At 32.2% G+C, this 21,688-nt stretch overlaps 1 protein-coding gene across 6 annotated transcripts in view; it reads left to right on the forward strand.

Annotated features, from left to right (window-relative positions):
* ITPRID2 (ITPR interacting domain containing 2) overlaps positions 1 to 21,688 on the forward strand; it is a 103,426-nt gene that overhangs the window by 61,713 nt on the left and 20,025 nt on the right. For 5 of the 6 annotated variants that reach the window (XM_072612556.1, XM_072612559.1, XM_072612560.1 and 2 more), the window contains 8 exons: positions 41 to 90; positions 948 to 1,004; positions 2,926 to 2,965; positions 3,061 to 3,159; positions 5,377 to 5,585; positions 6,281 to 6,957; positions 18,598 to 18,670; positions 19,851 to 19,942. In XM_072612556.1, coding sequence (XP_072468657.1) covers positions 41 to 90; positions 948 to 1,004; positions 2,926 to 2,965; positions 3,061 to 3,159; positions 5,377 to 5,585; positions 6,281 to 6,957; positions 18,598 to 18,670; positions 19,851 to 19,942 — 1,297 coding nt within the window. The remainder of the gene's footprint in view (positions 1 to 40; positions 91 to 947; positions 1,005 to 2,925; positions 2,966 to 3,060; positions 3,160 to 5,376; positions 5,586 to 6,280; positions 6,958 to 18,597; positions 18,671 to 19,850; positions 19,943 to 21,688) is intronic. The other variant, XM_072612557.1, reaches the window with a different exon arrangement.

The raw sequence follows: 21,688 nt of genomic DNA on the forward strand, positions 1-21,688 counted from the left end.
TTAAAGAATTAAGACAGTTGTGTGTGTTGTATGGTTTCAGAACACCTTTGGGAGCGTCACTAGATGAGCAGAGCAATATTACACTCAAGGGTAAGAGAAAGTAACTTGTCGGTATCATTTTTAAAATGTGGTTTCTACTCTATTTTGGATTAAAAGCATATACTTAAGTCAAATGCAAATGTATAAAGTTTGTTCATGCAGATAAAAAAATTTTCCTCTTCTGCAGTCTAAATGAGAACTTATCTATTTTAATCCATAAAAGCAATTATTTCATGAAACTAGCTTCTTTTGTATTTAGAAGTCTTAGTTTTCTGATATAATTAGATATGGTAGGAATTTAGCAGTAGTAATAAGTGTTTGTGTTGAGTGAACTGAGTAACCCTTGATATAATAATTAAATATTTCTTTGCTTATACTTAACTTGCCACACCTGAAAACTTACCACCTGTGCAAAACTGAACTTTAAAGGTCAAAGTACAAGAAAGTTCAGGTAGTTACAGGGCTAATAAAAAGCATTTTCAGTATCAGGAGTCTCTTGGGTTTTAATTTGAGTGGGTAGGAAGAATGACTGCTCTAGGGTCTGGTTTTCAATGAAACTCCCAGATAAGATATGTTATCTAATTAAACCTCATCAAAAAAATAACAGGCTTGCTTAGCTTGTAGGTGGATTTGTGAAAAGTTAATGTGGACACAAGTTATTATTTTAAACCTTTTTTTTTTTTTTTTTTGCTTTTTAAACCTATTCATTATGTGATTTCAAAACAGTGATATCTGAGTAGTTTTAGGGTCTGAAATATTTCACTATATTTTACAAAATATTTTGCAAAATACTTTGCTTAATTAAATTTGATGTATTAGCTGTAAATATTTAACTAGGATATCATCTTGATATTTGGGAAAGAAAACACAATACTAAGTGTTCTTAATTCTCAAATGTTAATTTTCAGGTGTGCTTGTGAAAAATGGAGGAAGTTTTGAAGATGATTTGTCTTTGGGAGCTGAGGGTATGTTTGTAAGAATTACGTGATTTGAATGACTACATATGCTTTTAAATCTAATATATCATTTTGACAAAACTTTTTTTTCCCTTAATGGCGAGGAAATTGAATGTACTTTGGAGTTTACTATCCACTGAGCTAAATTTAGTTATATTAAAAACTACTAGGACTTTTCTGCCAAGATCTTTCCTGTATCCTCTGATGCTCTCTAGTCATAGCGTGTAAGATTGTATAAGAAAGCTTATGGGACAAAAAACTAATTTTCCATATTCCATCCTTGGGTACCATGCTTAAATTCTATATGGAAAGAATGCAGAAATAACTAAGAGAAGAGTGATGCTGAGAGAAGGAAACTAAAATAGATATACTTTGAAAAAAGCAAGTTAAAGCAGATTTTAGTATGAAGTAAACTAAGGTCATGCTAATAGCTTCTACTTGTCATTATCTACTGTTTTTGTGACTTATGCATATTTTTTTCTCCCCCTCTTCAGAAGATTTTAGAATTTAGGACAGGTACACATGATATGGTTGGGATGGATTAGAAATTAGCCATGGGGAAACCAGTCATTTACTGTATTAATTCTTCATTAGTGTACTAATGCCACAATTCTCAAATAATTTATGTGAGAGCAAAATTTACTAGATTAAAAAATGATTTGGGTGTTTTGGGAGTAAATGTTTATTTTAGTGGAAAAAGTTGTTTTTAGGTTTTATGGCTCTCCTTTTGCATTTTTTGAGGTCAGATATCACATTATTGATAATAATTATCACTATTATTATGTAATTACCATTGTGCTGCTTACTAGAGGCTAAAGACAGTTACTCATAGTTTTAAATTGTACTAAGGTGATAAAACTATTAAACTTATCCATGTAAGTAATACCTTTAATCTTTGGTTGATTTAAAATAATCCACCTAGACTCGTGTGATTTGAATTGTAAAGAGTGAGAACTGTAGGGTAATTTCCAAAGATATTGTTTTTGATGATATGTTCTGAAGTACTAATTTTTATAGTGAACTTGAGTTTATTGCTTACCTCTCATCGGCAAATTTAAAGTTGTAGTAAAAAAATCCTTTGTAAAAAAATGCAACATACTTTTGTCACTGGTTTTAGCAGTTTTTCAGAATTGAATAATTTCACAAGGATCCAGAGTTGTATATTTTTAAAGTTTAGCACTTATTCTCTTCATGCAAATATTTCCTTGGTTATATTAATAACAAAATAGCTAAATCAGAAATGGAAAGTGAATAATTGAAATGCATATTGCTAAACATTTTGTTTTATTAATCATCTTATTTAACATGTAAAAAATTTAAGAAACATAAAATAGCTATTTAATGAATGTTTGGTGAATTTATCATATATAATTATTTTTTTATTTTTGTGAAATAAAAGAACTTTATTTTAAAAAGGAAATGTACTGTCAGGATCAATAGGACATATGGTAATAATGTGTTATATAGGAAAAGTTGGTTGTTTTAAGTGGGTAACTTTTTAGCCTTTAAGAAAAGGCATATTAAGAATATAAATGTTTTAGGTTATACAAAGTAATGAGAGCTAGACAGTCTGCCTCTTTAGGCATTGTTTTTCTGTTTCTATTGTCAATAATTTCTGATTAGCCAATTAGGGCCATTTCTAGTATGTGCTGTATAACCAAGTTAATTTTTCCAAATGATTATGTAAAGGAATTCATTCTGTAGGAATTTTTCCTTCTTATTTCAAACTCTAAAATGGAATATATAAGAAACATATGACTCTCATCTTATCTCTGCCTTATGCCTAATGGTATGCAGATTGCTAACCAAGATGGGAATTTGAAACCTAGGGCACTAGCTGTGATCCTGTAGCTAATTTATTTTCATATGTACCATATCGTAGTAATCATGACTAGTAAACATTTTTATGCATTTTTTTTTCTCTTTGCAGCTAACCAACTACATGAAAGTGATGCTCAAACTGAACCCTGGTATGTGCTTTGTTTGACTTTCTCTTGTTAAAGCAATTTACCAATCAAAGGCATTATGAAAAGTAAAATTTCATGTAGTTTGTTTATATTCGCAGCAGTAGTGTGTTGGCTAAGGAAAGACGACTTCAGTTTCATCAGAAAGGGAGAAGTATGAATTCTACTGGCTCTGGAAAAAGTAGTGGAACAGTGTCAAGGTAACTCAAGTATTTTAAAATTATATGGAATTAAATTGTGTCCCAGGTGTCCTCCCTTCCTGAACTATCTTCCTAGCATAACCAAATCAAATTCAAAATATTTCATTTTCCAGTTTCAGTGGACACTTATTTTTTAATTGTGTTTTTAAAATAATTTAAAACAACAGAAAATTAACACCTTGTGGCACACTGGTTGAATTGAGCTCTGAAAATTGGTTAACCTTATTAGCAGGGTAAAACAGGGGTTCTTAGCCTTTTTGTGTTTGTCATGGACTGCTTTGGCAGAATAATAGTTTTATTTAAATAGTTTTATTTAATTGAAGAGAATGCTAAATTTCACTTAAATTCAGTTAAAATTTAAGTTCACAGACCCCTTGAAATCTATCTATGGCGCTTTTGGAAATTTTGGACCTTAGGTTAAACCTTGGTATAAAGAGAAGTAGGAATTTCCTAGTAGAATAGAAAGAAATAGTGTAGAATAGACCATATTCATCTGAAGCAAAATACAGAATAAACTTTACTAATTTGCTGAACCTGAAGCCAGTCATATAATAATTTTAAAAATTAAACTAAACCGAAGTTTCTCATGAACCAATTTGAATTAGAATAAAAGTTTTATACTTTATAAAAAAAAAAACTCTTGAATTGAAATTTCAGCATATTCTCTGATAATAACTTCATTTCAAGTCCTTGTTTTCAAATTTGTTGTTCTTTCTGCCCTGTTGTTTAGAAAAACAAGTCCCAGAATGTGAAATAGTTTTAGAAAGAAATTTTTTGGGCGGTGAGAGAGAGAGAGAGAGCATGAGAGAGAGAGAGAGAGAGAGAGAGAGAGAGAGAGAGACAGCATGAGCATGAGCAGAGCAAAAGAGCACATGAGCCAGTGAGTTGGAAAGAAGGGGTGGCTCTTTCTCCTGGGACTCTGAAAGGTTTATATTATGTAGAATTTTGGCAAGTATACCTCCATATGAATCACATGTGTGCACTTAAGCAATTTTTGCCTAGAGGACAACTTGAAAGCAAGGAAAATTGAGATGGATATTAGAAAATAGAAACATTCAATAAAATTTGGACAAAACCAAAACACAAGCTTTGGTGGACTCTAAACAAGTCCTGGGTGTGGTAACCTAAAACAAGAATGCTTTGGGTGGATCCAGAGCCTAGGGGAATGCAAAATACCTTATAGTCATCTGTAACATTCCTAGAGAGTTCCTGGGGTCAGGCAGCATTCTAGGTGATCACATAAAATTACATTTAAACAGTAAAATAATTTTTCTAAACATTGTAATAAATAATTTTTCCTGCAGACCTTCAGATGTGCTATCTTGGATTACCAAAGGGAACAGAGTTTAAGGAGGATATGTGTTTCATTGAAACTACCTTTTTTATTATATCCTGTTGTCCATATCTCACAGTTTCCATCTCCTGAGCTGAATTGCTTAAAGGATTCAGGCCCCTCCCTATCTTGCCATATTTGTCCACTATCTGTACTGTCTCTCTAGAATAAAAGAGATGATAAAACCTGAGGGACAGCAAAAAAAAAAAAAAAAAAAAAAAGCTTGACATCTCTTGTCACAAGAGTTGAGTTTCATAGGCCATTTTTATTACCTTCCTAATGAAGAAATTTCTTCCATAACCTTATTTTCACTTTTTTTTCCTCAAAATTTCCTCTCCCGTTCCACCTGGGGGTGGGGGGAAGAGAGAGAAAGGGCAAACAACTACTTTTCTGTAGTGAAAACCCACTAAAATGACAAAGTCAATAAGGTAAGTATTAGTTCATTTAGAATTATGTTGATTGGTTATTTTTTAGGGATATGTAGTTAACTTTCTAACAAATTCCTTGAAGGTAAAAGATGCTTTGTTAGGTAGTATGCAGCATCAAGGACAATGCATGCTTAAAAACTATTATTAACACAGAAATGGATAATGGCTTAAAGAGAGAATAACTGCAAGGAAAAAAATTTATTATGCCTCTTATTTTTAAATCTTTTTAAATCTTATTTTTTAAAAAAATTATTATGTCTCTTATTTTTAAATGAATAATGGCTTAAAAAGAGAATAACTGCAAGGAAAAAAAATTATTATGCCTCTTATTTTAAACAGGGATAGATTGTATTAGTTTTTAACTTGTGTATCAAGTCAGTTGTTTGAGATTTTTGTCTTTGCATTTTGCTTTATTTTACTTTCCTCCACACCCCCCATCCATCCCCCTCTTCATAGTGTTTCAGAACTGCTGGAACTTTATGAAGAAGATCCTGAAGAAATTCTTTACAATCTTGGATTTGGACGAGATGAACCAGATATTGCTTCTAAAATTCCATCAAGATTTTTTAATTCGTCATCATTTGCCAGAGGGATAGATATTAAAGTATTTTTAAGTGCTCAAATGCAGCGGATGGAAGTGGAAAATCCAAATTTTGCTTTAACAAGTAAGTTTTTTTTTAATGGAACAAGTTAGAATTTAGCAGTCATGGTAAAGAGTTGTCTAATTTTCTAAATATTCTCATTCTTCAGGAATAGTACTAAAAATGTACTTGAATGAAATGTTACCTTTATATTTAAAATCATAAATAATGGTTTGAGTGGCTTTTTATTCTCTAATAAAAAATGATAGTCTAACTTAGATTCCTATAATTAATTTACAAAACTCATTCTGTGTGTGTCTCTCAAAAATCAGGTATACATACAATCTGTATTGATGTTACCAAGACTAATTTACTTGCAAGAAACTTAGCAATTGTAGCTCAAATTTACCTGTTGTGTTTTAGTTTTGGAAATGAGAGGTGGAAGAGGGGCCATTATTAGATGAAATCATAGTCTAAAATTTCAGTAGTTTTCCTTAATCATTTAAACTCATTGTCTTTGTGTTTTCCTTATATATTCTCTGAATATTTAATAGGAAAATAAAAATTTGCCAGGTGTACCTTACTCTGTTGACATTTTATTTTATATTTGCTTTGCTTTGTCATGTCAAAAACTGATAAATTCTGTGCTTTGTACTAATGCAGTCTGTTCATAAAGGTACAAATAGTAACTATTTGAGACTCAGATTAGAAAAAAGAAAGGATTGAGAGTTTTTCTTATATAATGTGTCACAAATTTAAATTTATTTGTGTCCATGTAGGTCGTTTTCGTCAAATCGAAGTGCTTACTACTGTGGCCAATGCTTTTTCTTCTTTATATTCTCAAGTCTCTGGGACTCCATTGCAGAGAATTGGTAGTATGTCTTCGGTGATCTCTAACAAGGAGACAGATGCCCCACCACCTTTAACTCGAAGTAACACTGCAAGTCGCTTAATGAAAACACTATCAAAGCTGAATTTATGTGGGAATCAGATAGCAGGAGAAGGTACCCCATCCCCAACCGCTGAAAAGGGAAAAATTTCAGGTGTTCCATGGACTGAAGAAAATGGCACTAAAAGTGATCAAAAATCACCCAAAAATGTAAAAAAGAAAGATAGTTCACCTTTGTTGGCCACAGTGAAAGAGGAGATATCTGGTAATTCAACAAACATTTTGGGCAGTGTTAACATTGAAAGACTTTCTGATGAAGTAAATAGTAATTTAAGCCAAGGAACAGAAGATGATCAAAATAAGGAATCTGAGAGTCATGAAATTAGACAAGGTGAAAATTCTGGCAGCATAGACTCTAATTTCAATGGTGACTTCAACATGTCCAGCAGTAGTGAGCTGAAAAATGTACATGCATCCATACCAGATAAAGAACCATGTGTACCAATGCCAAACCCATCCATAAAGAACATAATGATATCACAAAAGGACTCCTTTGAGATGGAAGAGGTAAGTAGAAAAATACTGGAACTGTGTTCAAGTAATGTGCAATTTTTTAAAAAAAATCAGTTGATAATCCTTCTAATTCATATAAACCATCATGTTTATAAAATCAAACATAGCTGGCTGAATGAAAAAAAATTAAATCTTTCAAGTTTTGACAGTATTGGTGTTAAAAAAGAATCTTCTTATTCATAGGTGAGATGAATGACCATTTGCTGATGCAGGTGTGATTTTACATATACACATGTGCATATATGTATATATGTATTAGTATGAATGAAGAGCCTGACAACAGGTTTTGTTGGAGGTATGGGAAAAGAGAACGTGATGATAATGGGCCTTTAGAAAGAAGGTGAAGTATACATACAAAAAGGGAGACAATAGGCACTCAAAAATTTTACCTTACAATTCTGATTAGGGTTAATTATGCATTTAGTGTAGCAGAATTGGAGATGACTGAAAGATTAATTTGATCAAGTTTAGATGAGTTTGCTTTGAACAGGAAGAATTAGTGATCTCTTAAGTTACTGAGCGAATGTAAATTCCGAGAGTAGAAACTGTTTATTTTTGTCTTTGTATTCCTAGCACAATGCCTCAAGTTAGTAGCATTAACAAGTGTTTGTTCATTAATGATTTCTTACTCTTTGGAAAGCTTCATTGATGGATCATGCAAAGTCATCTGTAGCAATCAGAACATTTGATGTCATCTGATTTTCTTGCCTTTGAGTAGGTTCCTCCATTTTTACTAACTTAAAGCTAGTCTTCCAAAAGTTTGTAACTTACTCTGATTTCACAAACTTTGTGTGTATGAGGGTGGGGAGGATTATCTAATTTCTTCCTTCTGAAATGTAACAGCACATTCTACTTTATCCTTGAACTAGAATGCTTTTGAAAAAAGATGTTAATCCCATGTAAATTCCACCCTGCTTTAATCAGTACTTTTTTAAAAATACTGATGTTACCCATATTGAAACAGTCTTTAAAAAAATACAATGTTCACCTGCTAGAATTTGAATATACTGTTTCCTTTGAATTTGAATTTTGAATTTGAAGGCATACTAAAACTAGTATACAAACTATTTGCAGTAGTATATTTCTTTTAGTCTCTTGTCACAAGGTAACATAGAACCTTGAACACTGGCCATAGTATTTTTTTTTGTCTTTAATTCTTTTAAATTGCAGATGTCTTAGTTATGCTATAGGTAAGGATCACCTCTATTTGATAAACACTCTAAACTTGGAACTCTTGAGATCTTTCAGTGTAATATCCTTTGCTGGGCCAGAGGTAGTAATGTGCAGTCCTAGTAATCTAGTGACTGTAGAAAGTACCAGTCCTAGTTTCTCCTCTAAGCTTCAGTCCTGCATCACCAGTTGCATTATTAGATATCTTACACTGAATGTATGAATTAAACATTTCAGACTTTGAGACATCTTAAATTTATTGTTTTTCATTCTAAACCCTCCCCTCTTGCAAATGTAAATATTTTTGTCCAAGGCATTATCATCCTTCTGATGTCTCTGCTTTAAAATCTTGGTTATCCTTGATTGTTCATCCTCTCTCAGTTCACATTTCTAATCAGTTGCCAAATCTTGCTTATTTTCTACCTTTTTTTCCAAACATCTCTTCTATTCAACCCCCTTTCTTTACTCAGGCAGCTACCACTTTATTTCAGGTCTTTGTTATCTGTTGCTTAGATTGAAACAGTCTAATTGGTACCCCTGGCTCAAGTCTCTCACCACTCCATTCCATGCTGCACGCTGCTGCTAAAGTTCTTTTCCCTAAGCTCAGTTCTGACCATGCAGCTTCTCTACTTAACCAATTCCAGTGGCTTCCTATCTCTGCTAGAATAAAAGGAGAACTTCTCTGTTTGAAGTCTAGCCCCAGCCTTTTTAGCTTTATTACATCTTCTCCTGTGCTCTGTGATCTAGCCAAACTGTTCTTCTCTGTGGTTCCTCACTAAGGACATCCCATCTCCCTTTTCTGTCTCTTTGCATTGGCCATCCTCCATACTTGGCATGCATTCTCTCTTTACCTCTGCTTCATAGAGTACCTTTCTTCCTTTATGATGTATATTATTCATAAAGCCTTTTTTGATAATCCCTTCCTTCCCTTGACCCCAACTCCTAATAACTTCTCTCCCAAAAATAACATGTAATTTATCTACCATATGTGTGTATATGTATTTATTAAATACGTATATATGCATATATATTTATGCTGTAAAGATTTTTATATGTGCTTGTCTAGAATGTAGGCTCATTGTGAATAGGGATTATTTTATTTTTGGTATTTTTATCTCTAGTACCTTACTACAGTATCTGGCACGTGGTAGGCATTTAATAAGTACTTGTTAGTTTTTTATAATGGGCATATAAGAACAACCATTTATTAGTCTTTCTGAAGCAACTTTTCTTCAATTAAATTTTACAGAAGAAAATTTAAATTGAGTACAAAACTGAAGAAATATACTTAGATTGAATCTTAATAAACAGGGGCATCCTTACACCAGAATAAGAAGAGAGTTCTAAGATAACCAATATTCCAAATAGGACTTATTCAGCTTTCTTGTTATTATAAAGTTTCCAACAACAGTATATCTGAGGAAGGCAAGCATCAAAGGTGATATTCAGACTGGGTTGCTCAGACTCCAGTTCCCTTTTTCTATCTGTTGTACCATGGTAGTCTTCAAGACCTTTCTCTAGATACTAGGTAACCCTAATTTGGATCTCAATCATATAATGGGAACTCTTTCCCTTAAGTGGTATTATCCTAATTGTCTTTTTCTTCTTTTTTGGTCTTTGAAAGTGGAAAAATTCACCTCAATCCAGAATTTTAGGGTTGGCTTCTAGAAAAGGAGACACAATGTACCATCATGGAGCAATAGATTTGGAGACAGAATTTCTGGGTTTTAATGTTGTCTTAGGCACTAACTGTGACTGGGCATACTACTTAACATTTCAGAACCTGTTCCTTCACCTGTGAACTGGGAATTTCTTGTACTACCTACCTTACAAGGTTGTCATGACTAAGCTCTTTGCAGGCCTTAAAAGCCCTATATAAACATATTTGCAGTTGTTATTCAACTAATAAACATGGTAAAACAATTGGGATCGAAACAGTTGTTTCAGTTGTTCAGTTATTAAAATTGTCAAGAAGCTAAAATACTCAGGTTTACAAAATTATATATTTTGGTAAGATCTGAAGGAATTGGAAAACCTCCCTTTCTCTAAAGTACATATATAAACCCTTAAACCTTGATTGTCTATATTAAATTGAACGCCTCATAAGCACGTCTGAAATATGGAGAATTAAAGGGGAGAATATATTTGTTACTCAAATTCATTGAATTATAGACTTAAAATGACTAGCACTGTATTTTCAAGCTCCACACCCTCTCCCCACCCCCTTGGGATCCTTAAAGAAGGTTTATTAAACAATGGATAAAGACGGGAAGCATGTTACTTTATTTCCTTTTCTCCCAGTTAGATTTGGGGCATATTGACATAAATGAGAACAATCCTACTAAAGCAACTTTTAGATCTCAGTGAAAATGTGTTGTAGCTTTTTTACAGTTGCTTTCCTTTGAATTTTGAGTTCTATTGGGAACTTACTTCCTGTGAAGACAGCCAGTAAGTATGAGTAAGAGTTCTTTCAAAAGAATGTTTTTCAGTAAGTCATTCTCTTTAATAGATTAGCTGAACATCAGTCAGTACCAGTAGAAGGAAAAGAGGCTTTTGGGTTACTAGATAAGGCATTAATTTCTAAAAGTGACAGTGTTTCAGAAGGAAAGGAATACTACCAGCATCAGAGGTGAGAAGCCTTGGCAGCAAGAAGTCTGACTTTTGATAACCTGGCTCTTGAGAGTGAAGAGAGACTATATATTAAATGGAAAAAGAGCCAAGAAGCTGGGAAGACTAATTCAGGTCTGTAAAAGTGCAGTTGTTTGCCACATATAAAATAGCAGATACCATTTCTCAATTTGGATGCCAGTTTGTTTACATTGAAGTATTTTATTTTGTAAACTATTCAAAATTATATTTACTTTTTTCAAACTTTCGAAATTAGAAATTTATTTGATTTTTCTATTCACAGTGACAAGATTACATATGGTTTTCTTTTGTTCTCCTTAGACACCTTATTATGAGTATGTTACTATAGCAATGTACTTGTCAAAACAGCAGAGCAGTAATATAAGTGATTGATTGAGATCTAAATTGAAAATTGCCCTACATCAGCAATGCCTCTTGGACAAGTTGAGAAATACATTCTCTCCCACAGAGTTAGCATTATGTAACAATGATCTAACTGATCCTGCATTTCTAGAGAGATTTGTTTTGTCTTCACCTGCCCCTTTGAAAGAAGTTTTTATGTAATATTTTCCTTATATCCTAGTGATTTGCCCAGGGTCAAAGAGTTAGTATGTGAATGTGCTGCTGATGGCATAACTATTGGCTCTGTGTATGGATTTGTGACCCTCTTGTTTCTAAAATGCATTCAATATATATTTGTGTGCTCAAAATGAAGTTGCTACTGTTGAAAGATTTAGCTGACATTCATTTTTTTACTTTTCCTCTCCTAAACTGTAGAACTTTTTTTTACCAAAATTAGTGTACTCAAACTTATTTTTAGACTTGTGTTTCATTCTCAATTGTTTTATCATGTATTCTTTTGTACTTTATTATAGTACATGTGAACAGAACAATCTTCCTAATTATTATGCTCTTGCAGTATAAGTAGTTGTATATTTTGCTTTCTTATCCAGTTTATACATTTTCTCAGGACAAAGAAAGACTGCTGTTTTTTAAAAAATAAGATGTTTTCTGTCCAGCAGTAATTTAGTAAATATTGTTAAATTAACAGGTTTGAATGTTTTGAGCTAAGCTCCCTGCCCTCTCAGGTTCTTATTCTTTGTAGAAATAAAGTATGTCTGTGTATAACTGAAGTATTTTTCAGGTTGAAATTTGTAAGTCATTATAGATGATATTTTTTAGTTTGATGTGACCTCAGATCATCCATTTCCGTGTCTCAATCTTCACATGTGAAAAAACACATTAAGTGAATTGGCAGAAGACTTATTGCTAATTAATGGCAGAGTCGGCACTAGAATCCAAGACTCTTGCTCCCAGTCTGGTTGATGTTCTTTCCACTGCTCCTATACTACCTTTGTGGTGTAATATAGTATAATTTTCTTTTGGATTTTTAAGATGCAAATCTAAATTGATTCAGTTTGTTAAAATATGCAGCCTTGGTTTTATTTATTTATCTGTATTTGTTTTTTGAGGAGATGCAGTGTGGTATAGAGGGTAGAAAATTGACCTCAAAGCCAGGAAGACCTGGATTCAATTCTTATTACATTTCAGTGCCTCTTATTACATGTTGATTCTTCGACTCTAGACAAATCATTTAGTTCTTTGGAGTAACTCTGTAAATTATAAGTTGCAGAGAAGGTGCAAACCTTCCCATCATCACTGAAGTCAGACGTTCAGTCCTTATTTCCTATCTTTATCCAATAAAATGTGTTTTCTCTTTGTTAAAGTTTCCTGATAAAGATCATATTTAAAGTTATCTACCTGTTGATAGTGCTATGTAAAAGAAGACAGGAGGAGTGTTCTAGAATATAGAATATAAAATTAACACTGTTGAAAATCAGGGCACAAATTTGATAAATAACAGAACAATGTACCATTTTTTACCATTCTTCTGGAATAATGATTTAGAATGTTCATTTTCTTAAGTTGTTTTTCTTTCACTATGATGTATATGTAATCTTGGGGTAATTTTTTGAAGAGCTAGGGATTTGGTCATTTATAAAATAACACAAATATATTCTGTATATTTTAAGAATTTCTAATCCCAGAATTTGTTGAGACAACAGGAATTCATCTTTCCTACTGAAAGCCTTTAGAAAATTTCAAAATGAATAAAGTATATTTCTGTGGGCATCTTTAAAGGTTTGAAAATGCACATTAGGAAAAGGGTGTCACCATGGCTCTTGGTGTAGTGTGATCCATTTAAGATTTAAACATTTTCCTTTGCAGAAAGTAATAATGATAAAATTATAAGACACAAATGTTCTTTTTTATTTCAGTAGCCTATGGAACAGAACATCATAAATTCAGTCATTGTTCTGAGTCTGTATTCCTGCCTCTGCTGCAGTGGTTATTAAAAATGTCTAATTTTAGTAAGTAGAAAATAGTGATTAAGATTTTAACTGCTCATCTAAGTAAAGTAAGACAGAAAAAGAAAGGTACAGTTGAAATTTAAGGAGTAAACAAGTAGTAGTTTGATTATAATCATTCATGGCTTAATTTTTTTCTTTAAGAGAATAAGAGTTTGGTCAGTTATAAAATAACACAGCTATGTGGCCAAACTGCATTTGGAAAATTGCAGTGTATTTTAATGATTCCAAGTTCTGGTTAACACTAGTATTTTTCTGATGACCACATGGAAAACAACTGAAGAATTGATTTTGCAGGTCATCCAAAGGGCGATGGAGAGATGCATAGAGAGCATGAGTAGTTTACAACATATTACTAATGGAAATTGTGCAGGAAAATGGTGTAAAATATAGCATCCAAAAATATATATTACCAGAAGAGAAGGTGGGCTGGTCCCAGTAGATAAGTCTTTGCTCCATTGGCATCCATGAAATGTAAAGTAATCTAGAGGATGTCCTTCAGGAGTCTGTACTTCCCTATGAATGATTTATAAAACTCAGGAACAAGATTAAAACTGAATGAAAGTCACATACATGCATATCAGAATCTACCATGACCCTATCAAAGTATACTAAAAATAGTGAAAGGACATTTTTTAAACTTTCCAAGTTTGTAGGTGGATTTTATGTTTTTATTCTTTTAGTCTTCCTAATTCAACCACTGTCCCCTTAAAACCTTTGAAATTGCCTATTTTTACCAGAGATAAGCATAAGACTAGAAAGAATTCTTATTAGAAGCCATTTATAGAAATGACATGTCAACGCCTACATTTTTGGTCCAGTTCTTCTATATTGTCTCTCTGTCACTAATAGTATCAGAAAATCACAGAATGTTAGAGCTGAATGAGTCCTTAGAAGTCATCTAGTCCAGTTTGCCTGTTTTGTAGACAAGGACTCTTGGTACTAGAAAATCATGTGAACTTGCTTAAGGAGCAGTAACTAAGAAATACAGAATTGAGACTTTAACTTGAGTCTTCTGACTTTAAAGTTCAGGACACTTTACTAAATTTATAATTTGACATTGAGCAAGTTACTTTCACAGGATCATAGAATTAGATCTAGAAGGGATCTGTAGGTCACCTAGTACCATTCCCTCACTTTAGAGCTAAACTGAGGCCAAAGAAGCCAATTAACTTGTTCAGGGTCACTCACCTGATAGGTGGGAGGGACAAGATTTGAATTCAGGTCCTTCCATGTTAAAAACACTCTTTCCACTGTGTACCATGTTTTCTCTCATTCTTAGCTTTAGTTTTCTTATATAAAATAAGAGGGTTTATGTAATTTTATGTATAAAATGTATATGTACACAAACAGTATTATTTGTTTTATATGTGTCTAAATTATGTATGTGTGTATATATACATTTCATTTATAAAATGAGAGGGTTAGATTACATCATAGGATTAAAGATTTAGAATTGAAGGGAATGTTAAAGGCATTTCACTCCAGCCTCCTCATTTTATTTACAGAGAATCTGAGTTCAGGTTATTTGCCCAAATAACAAGAGTCGATTGCATTTATATAGTGTTTTGATTTCCAAATTTCTTATAACTCTATGATTCTTGAATTTATTTTGGGATTAAACTTAGGGGTAGAAGAGGAGTTTGATGTTAGAAATGAATGTAATTTTTTCCAGATTACAATAAGAAACTGAACCCTTAAAAATGTGATGTACAAATATTTTCAGATAGGCCTTTATTAACTATAGTTATTGTGATGTTTTTCTCTATAGCAGTATTCCATTGAAATCTGACATTGTGCTTTGAATCACCTTTTCGTTTAAACTCTCTGCTGAGGTTCTTTGATAGTTTATAGAAGCCCTAGAAGGGTAACCAGTCCAATTCTGCAGATAGTTGATAGTGTTATATAAATGTTTCAATGTTTTTGTAATCATTTTATCAATGAACAGAATCAGTATTAACTATAAAATGGGAAGGAAAAAAATATACTTGTATTTGGTTGTATTGTTTTTTATTTCATTCTGTTGTAGTTTCTGGTACGTTTTATAGAGTGCATTGTTATGACATAAGTACACATAATTTTTTTTTAAAAAAACAGTTAATATGCAGTACCATATGTAAAAAAAAAATTAAGTTAGTACATTTTTTTTTCAGAGATTGTAATGGGCTTTTGATCCAAGTGTTGTGGCAAGTACTATATCCACAATTATGTCATCATTTACCTTATCTGTTAAGAGAGAGGTCTTAATAAACCATGACTAAAAAAAAGAAAAATTAAAACCAGAGGAACCAATTGTGCTGGTAATAAAATTTTTCCAAAAACAAAAAAAGACTTCAATTATATAGATCCATTCCATATCATTTTTTACTTAATGTGGTAGTACATATTGCATAAGATTATAACACTTTAAATATTTTTGCGCTGCTTTAATAAGATAACTAAATATTTTTAAATTTGTGATATTCTTAAATATTTAATTTAGAAGGGTAATTCTTTTAATGTTATAGAATCTGTAAGAAGTGGAGGAGTTTAATAGGGATCTATTTCAAAGATTGTCTATTGATGGTTTTATTTACAGCATTACATTTGAGGTAATGCATTGTTTAGAAATTCTGTTATTACAGATTACAAATAGAAGGATAATAGCTAGCATTTATATAGGACTTTAAGGTTTGTGAAATGCATTTATGTAATTGAAAAACAGAAATTTCATAGTTCAATAAGTTGTATTGTAATGTTAAGTTGAAAGCTGAGATTCCTAGAACATTCTTCTTGTGATTATAATGCTGAGTTAAAATTACTTGAAGCGAAATTTTCAAAAAAATGTCTAGACTTGAATACAATCTAATAATAGATCTTTTGTTAAGTATGAAAATAAAATGCATTTTGTTGGCTTCTGAATTAAACAAAGCCTTTCCTGTTGAACTTTTTCCTATGTGCAGTTTTTTTGGGGAAAAACAAGTTACATTAACACCACAAATTTCACATATTTACAAAAGGAAAAAGTTCAGTCTATTTTCCATGTTTCTCTAATTGAAAATGTTATTTGGAGTTGATAGTTTCAAGCAACTAATATCCTCCAAATATTTCAGATGACCAAAACTGTTATAGATAAGATTCTAAGGGGATAAAAATGTCACGAATTTTTAGGTGTGTGTAATAACATTTTTGCCTTGTACAATCCTATAGAGATGAATTTATCAGTTTTTTAATATAAGGTCACTTGAGCAAGTTATCTTGTCTCTATAAGCTTTGGTTTCTTTCTCTGTAAAACAATAGGTAATAGGTAGATAATCTCTTTAGGTCCCTTCTAGCTCTTGGCATTCTGTTTCTGTATTTTAATGAAGCTATAATATATAATACCACTTTCTTGGTGTTCATATGTATCATTAAATTGTATCATGCTATTAATCAGCTTCATGTTTGACAATAGCTTTTTAGATAATGTTGTTAAGATTCAGATTTAAATGTGCCATTCTGATATTGAATATCCACAATAAACTGGAATGAATCTCATCCTCAGAAACATTCTATGGTTTAGAACTACAGACTCAATGTATGTTAAGAGGCTCTCACCTACTGTTTGGAATATATGCATGTGTAATTTTCCTGTTTTGTCAATCTTGTTGAAATTTTCTATACTATTTAAAATCCTTAAATGAAATTAGTGTTGAAATTGTTACTAAAATTAGTGTTCTTCTTTGAAGATATTTGATTTTATTAATAAACAGACAAAAAGACTTAAGAATTCCTTACAGCTAAATCTGTATAATTTTTAAAATCCTATGGTAACAAAAGTTTAAATTAGGCATTTATTATATTCAGCTGATGTTTATTTACTTCTTCAATGATACCTTCCTCCACTTCATAACTATCTAAATATCAAAATGTAATATTAAATAAATATATACCTTGTAAGGTCTATATTGTTAAAAGTTTTCATAGTGTATGTGTGGGGGAGGGTGGGCATCAAGTCTCATTTTCAAAGGGAAAGAAATTTAATCTCATTTTGTCACATGTATACCTACCTGTCTACTACTGTTTTCACAAGATTTTTTATCTTATTGGAATATATTGAGTAACTGCAGAAAATTATAGAAGAGAATTGAATAGACTAGTAGAGGCCATGATCTGTACTTGGAAAGGGTAGCAAGGTACCTGAATACATCTGAATGAATGAATGAATGAATGATGAATGCTTGCATTAATATGTATACATATAGGATCATAGATTTGATAAAAGATCCATCAAAGTACACTAGAAAGATTATTTTTCTACAGGTTTTTGGTGTGAGGACAGAACTGGAACTAGATAGAATATACACATTGCTGATAATTTAAAACACCTTGTATTCTCCAAATTTTTAAGCTGATTATAAATTGTAATGCAACACAAAGGAATCTAATGAGGCTTTTTTTTTTAACACAGTGGTTGGGGTTAAATGACTTGCATAGGGTCACACAGATAGTAAGTGTCTGAGATTGGATTTAAACTCTGATCCTCCTGACTGTATAGTTGGTGCTCTAACCACTGTGCCACCTAACTGCCCCTGAGACCCTTTTTTTAATACATGCACAATTACTTAATTTGTGTTGACTCAAGTCTCAATAAACTTTGAGTGGACAGTTAAGGATAGGGTTATTGTTTTCACACTTTACCTAGAATACATGTATGCCATGTCCATTTTCTAACTGGGTACTCCCAGAAAAAGAGGTTAGGGACAAAATAAGGGGGTTTACCCCTGTAACATTTTTTTCTAGCCAGCTAGGTGGCACAGTGCACAGAGCACTGTGGCCCTGAGTCAGGAAGACCTGAGTTCAATTACAGCCTCAGACACTTACTAGCTATGTGACCCTGGGCAAATCATGTAACCATTGTCTGCCTCAGTTTTCTCAGCTGTAAAAGAGGGATGATAATAACACCTATCTCCCAGAGTTGTTAGGCAATAATATTTGTGAAACACTGGACTTGGTGATTAGCACATAGCAGATACTTGGTGTTTCTTCCCTTCCCTAGGGTTGCTTCTACTTAACAGAAGTTCAACTTTTAAAGAGAGACTTTGTTATGGAATTCTGTATTCTAGTTAATATTTATTTTTGTTATTGAATGCCATTGTTTATATGTTCAGTTATTTTTATTTGATGGCTTATAACACTAGAAACTATTATTCTCCTTTGTAGTTATTCCTAGACAGTTGCTTAATTATTAAATTGAATTGTCAGGGATTCCAGCAACTAAAAGATGAACTTTGTTTCATCTCTTTTAAAATGTAACAACAATTTTGATGGATGGATTTGTGATTTCATTCTCATAAGTTATTTTCTCCAGCTTTAGGCAAGCCATCCATGAATATTATTGGACTTATTTTTTAATTAAATTAGCTTGTGTCCTATTGCTCTCTAGTATCTATTCTCATTATTTGCCTTAGAACATTCTGACTCTTAATGACTTGAATCTCTTCCATAGGTTCAAAGTACAGAGGGAGAAGCGCCACATATTTCAGCCACTTGCCAGTTGGGTCTTACCAAATTAAAAAGAGGTAATCAGATGTTATAGCTACCCTTGGGGCTACTGCCGAAGTGATATCAACTGATTTGGAAATGGAATTTTATCTCATTGTCAGCATCAAGAATATATACATATATATGTATATATATATGTGTGTGTGTGTATATATATATATATATATATATATGTAAGATGAAAATCAAGAACTAATGTGTACATGTTGCATTATTGTTTAGAAGATAATCTTTTTTTGTGTTATTAAAGATAATCTTTTTTGTGTTATTAAGCTCCTTCCCTTTTCTTTTACATGTCATACTCATTTCTGTGTTCTGGTTAGGTGTTAGATTTTACCACCATGGAAAGGTATGAATCAGAGTGGTAAGGCTATTAACTGCCATCTGCATTTTTAGAACTTGAAAACATGATGGTATTATGCACTTCTAATTTGTTAAAATGTAAAGTAGTGCTCCCTGTTTAGAAAATATGGAGCCTTACCTAACACACAACCAGTAGTTAATTAACTTGGTTAAAATTTCTTCAAACCACTGTTATAAGGTGATTGGCACTATAGCCTTTGTTCCATTCCTACTTATTAATCATTAGCTCATTATAAGGCACCTTTGATTTGGGGGCCTATTGCATTTCCATTTTAGAATGTAGCTAAAGCAAAATTGCTAGCTCTTTTTAAACCTCAAAAGACAGTGATACTTGAAGAAAAGGAACTGGCTAATAAAGAGGTAGGAATCTTTTTTTTAAACCTTTATACATAATTTATAACCAATTTTCACTATTTTAAGATTCATGCAGACCTTTCTAGGAATTTAGTTAATGTTGCATCTCTCTCACCCCTTCACTGCTAAAGTTTTTATCAAGAGCTTAAGTATATTTAGATAGTAAGGATTTTCTTTTTTGTATGTAGTTCAGAATTATTTTTCATTTCATTTCATTCTTCTGGTAGAGTATAAATTAACATAAGGCTTATTCCTAATGCTTATATTTAAAAGGATTTCTGTTTGTGTCAGAGATAGGTATTTTAATGTAATTTGAGCCCTAAGGTTTAGTATTCAATAGAAAATCTAGATTAGCTTTTAACTCTTGAAAATGATATTTTATATAACAAAACAAAACATATAAACAATATTATTAGAATCAAAATAATATCTGTAAAAATGTCTGAATTAAAGATTTCATAAGCATTTTTTCTTTGGTAGATCAGCTACTGCGTACTGCAAGTCAGCATTCTGATAGCAGTGGTTTTGCTGAAGATTCTTCTACAGATTGCCTTTCACTTAATCATCTTCAGGTAGGACATTCATAATGCAGTGATTATCGTGACACACTTCATTCTAAACAAAATGCGCCACTGCAGTTTTTCTGTTTGTGGCTTGGTCCCATCCGGTAGCTTTTCTTATTGCAACTTGACATCGAGGCCATGATTCCTTCTGGTGTTTGGATGAATTCACTTACCCAAATGTCTGCGCACTGATTGAAGGTTTTCATTTTTTAAAAACTTCTCTTTTGGTAATCATTTTAGCTCTCTGTCTGAACTTTGTAAGTCCTCTATTTTCATTTTGGGACTTCTGGAAAGCAAGAGTATTTCAGTAGTTTATCTTCTAGTATTTCAGTAATATTTTGTTTTATGTTTCCTATCCCAATTGTATTTTTTGAGTATTCATAGTGTTTTGTTTTTTAATGGATCATTTCAGGCCCTCAACAACACTCATTAGGCACTATGTTTTGTGTGCTAAATGTTGTACTGTAACAGATTTTTAAAAATCAAGTTAATGGGCCCTAAGTTAAGAACCCCTTTGAAGCACTCCCTACTTTCACCTTTCTACCCTTCGGAGATTCCCAGTCAAAAGTGATTGTCTCCCATATCTCAGAAATGATTAAAACATCAACTCGATCTCTTCTTAAACTTTACTCTATTTTACTTTGTAGTATGCTCATTTGTTTTGTTGTATCCTCTCACTCCTAACCAAATGCCTTGAGAATACGGACTATTATAGATATAGATATCTATATCTATATCTATCTATCTATCTATCTATCTATCTATCTATCTATCTATGTGGTTTTTCACCTTTGTATCTCTTACTTCTTGTGCAATATCTTGTGGGAACAGAATGGAGTCCAAAGAGCTGGGTTTTAATCCTTAATCTGTCAGGATTAGTAGTTATGTAATCTCTCTGAGTATATATTTTTTCAATTTAGGGTTCTTCCTTTTCATATGTCCCTACCCTTTAATGTTTTTTCAATCCATCCTATACAGTTATTTCTAACAATCTTTCTCACATACTATTTTCAGTTGTGGTTTTCTAGGTTAAAAAAAAATCTACAATAGCTAATGTTTAAAGTAACAAAACTCTATTTTGTTCTCTCTTCTTCATTGACTCTCCAGCATTTTCTGTACCATCCCATCTCATATTTTGTCACTTACTCCTGATTAATTGACAACACAAATTATTCCCCATTCTAGCTAAGCAAAATTGTTCTCCATCCTTTATATGCATGCCTTCTTCTGTGCTTCTGACCATTCCATTTTTTCATCTACCTCCTGGGGTATTTTGATTTTATCCTTAAAGTATATATACATCTATAAAATGCACATAATTAATTCATTACTTTTACTCTTTTTTTATAAGGCTGTTATTAGGATCAAATATGATTATAAATGGAAAACATTTTATAAATCATAAAATGCTAAATTAATGTCAACTGTTATGATATTCAGTTCAGCAAGCTTTATTAACTGCTTCCTATGTACCAGGTACTATGGTAGACCTCAGGGATACAAATACAAAGAATGAAACAGTTCATATTCTTAAACTGCTCACATTCTGATGGGAGAAAGAAGTGTACAAGGTAGTCCAACAGTCTTAGAGCAATTTTAAGCTTTAACTATGTAGTTTAAATGATTTAAAACTGCATGAAGATTTTAGGAACGCTGTGTGTGTGTGTGTGTGTGTGTGTGTGTGTGTGTGTGTGTGTGTCTGTGTCTGTGTGTCTGTGTCTGTGTGTCAGTGTGTGACATGAAGACATCATATAT

This window comes from Notamacropus eugenii, chromosome 5 (assembly GCF_028372415.1).
Source record: "Notamacropus eugenii isolate mMacEug1 chromosome 5, mMacEug1.pri_v2, whole genome shotgun sequence".
Taxonomy (NCBI): domain Eukaryota; kingdom Metazoa; phylum Chordata; class Mammalia; order Diprotodontia; family Macropodidae; genus Notamacropus; species Notamacropus eugenii.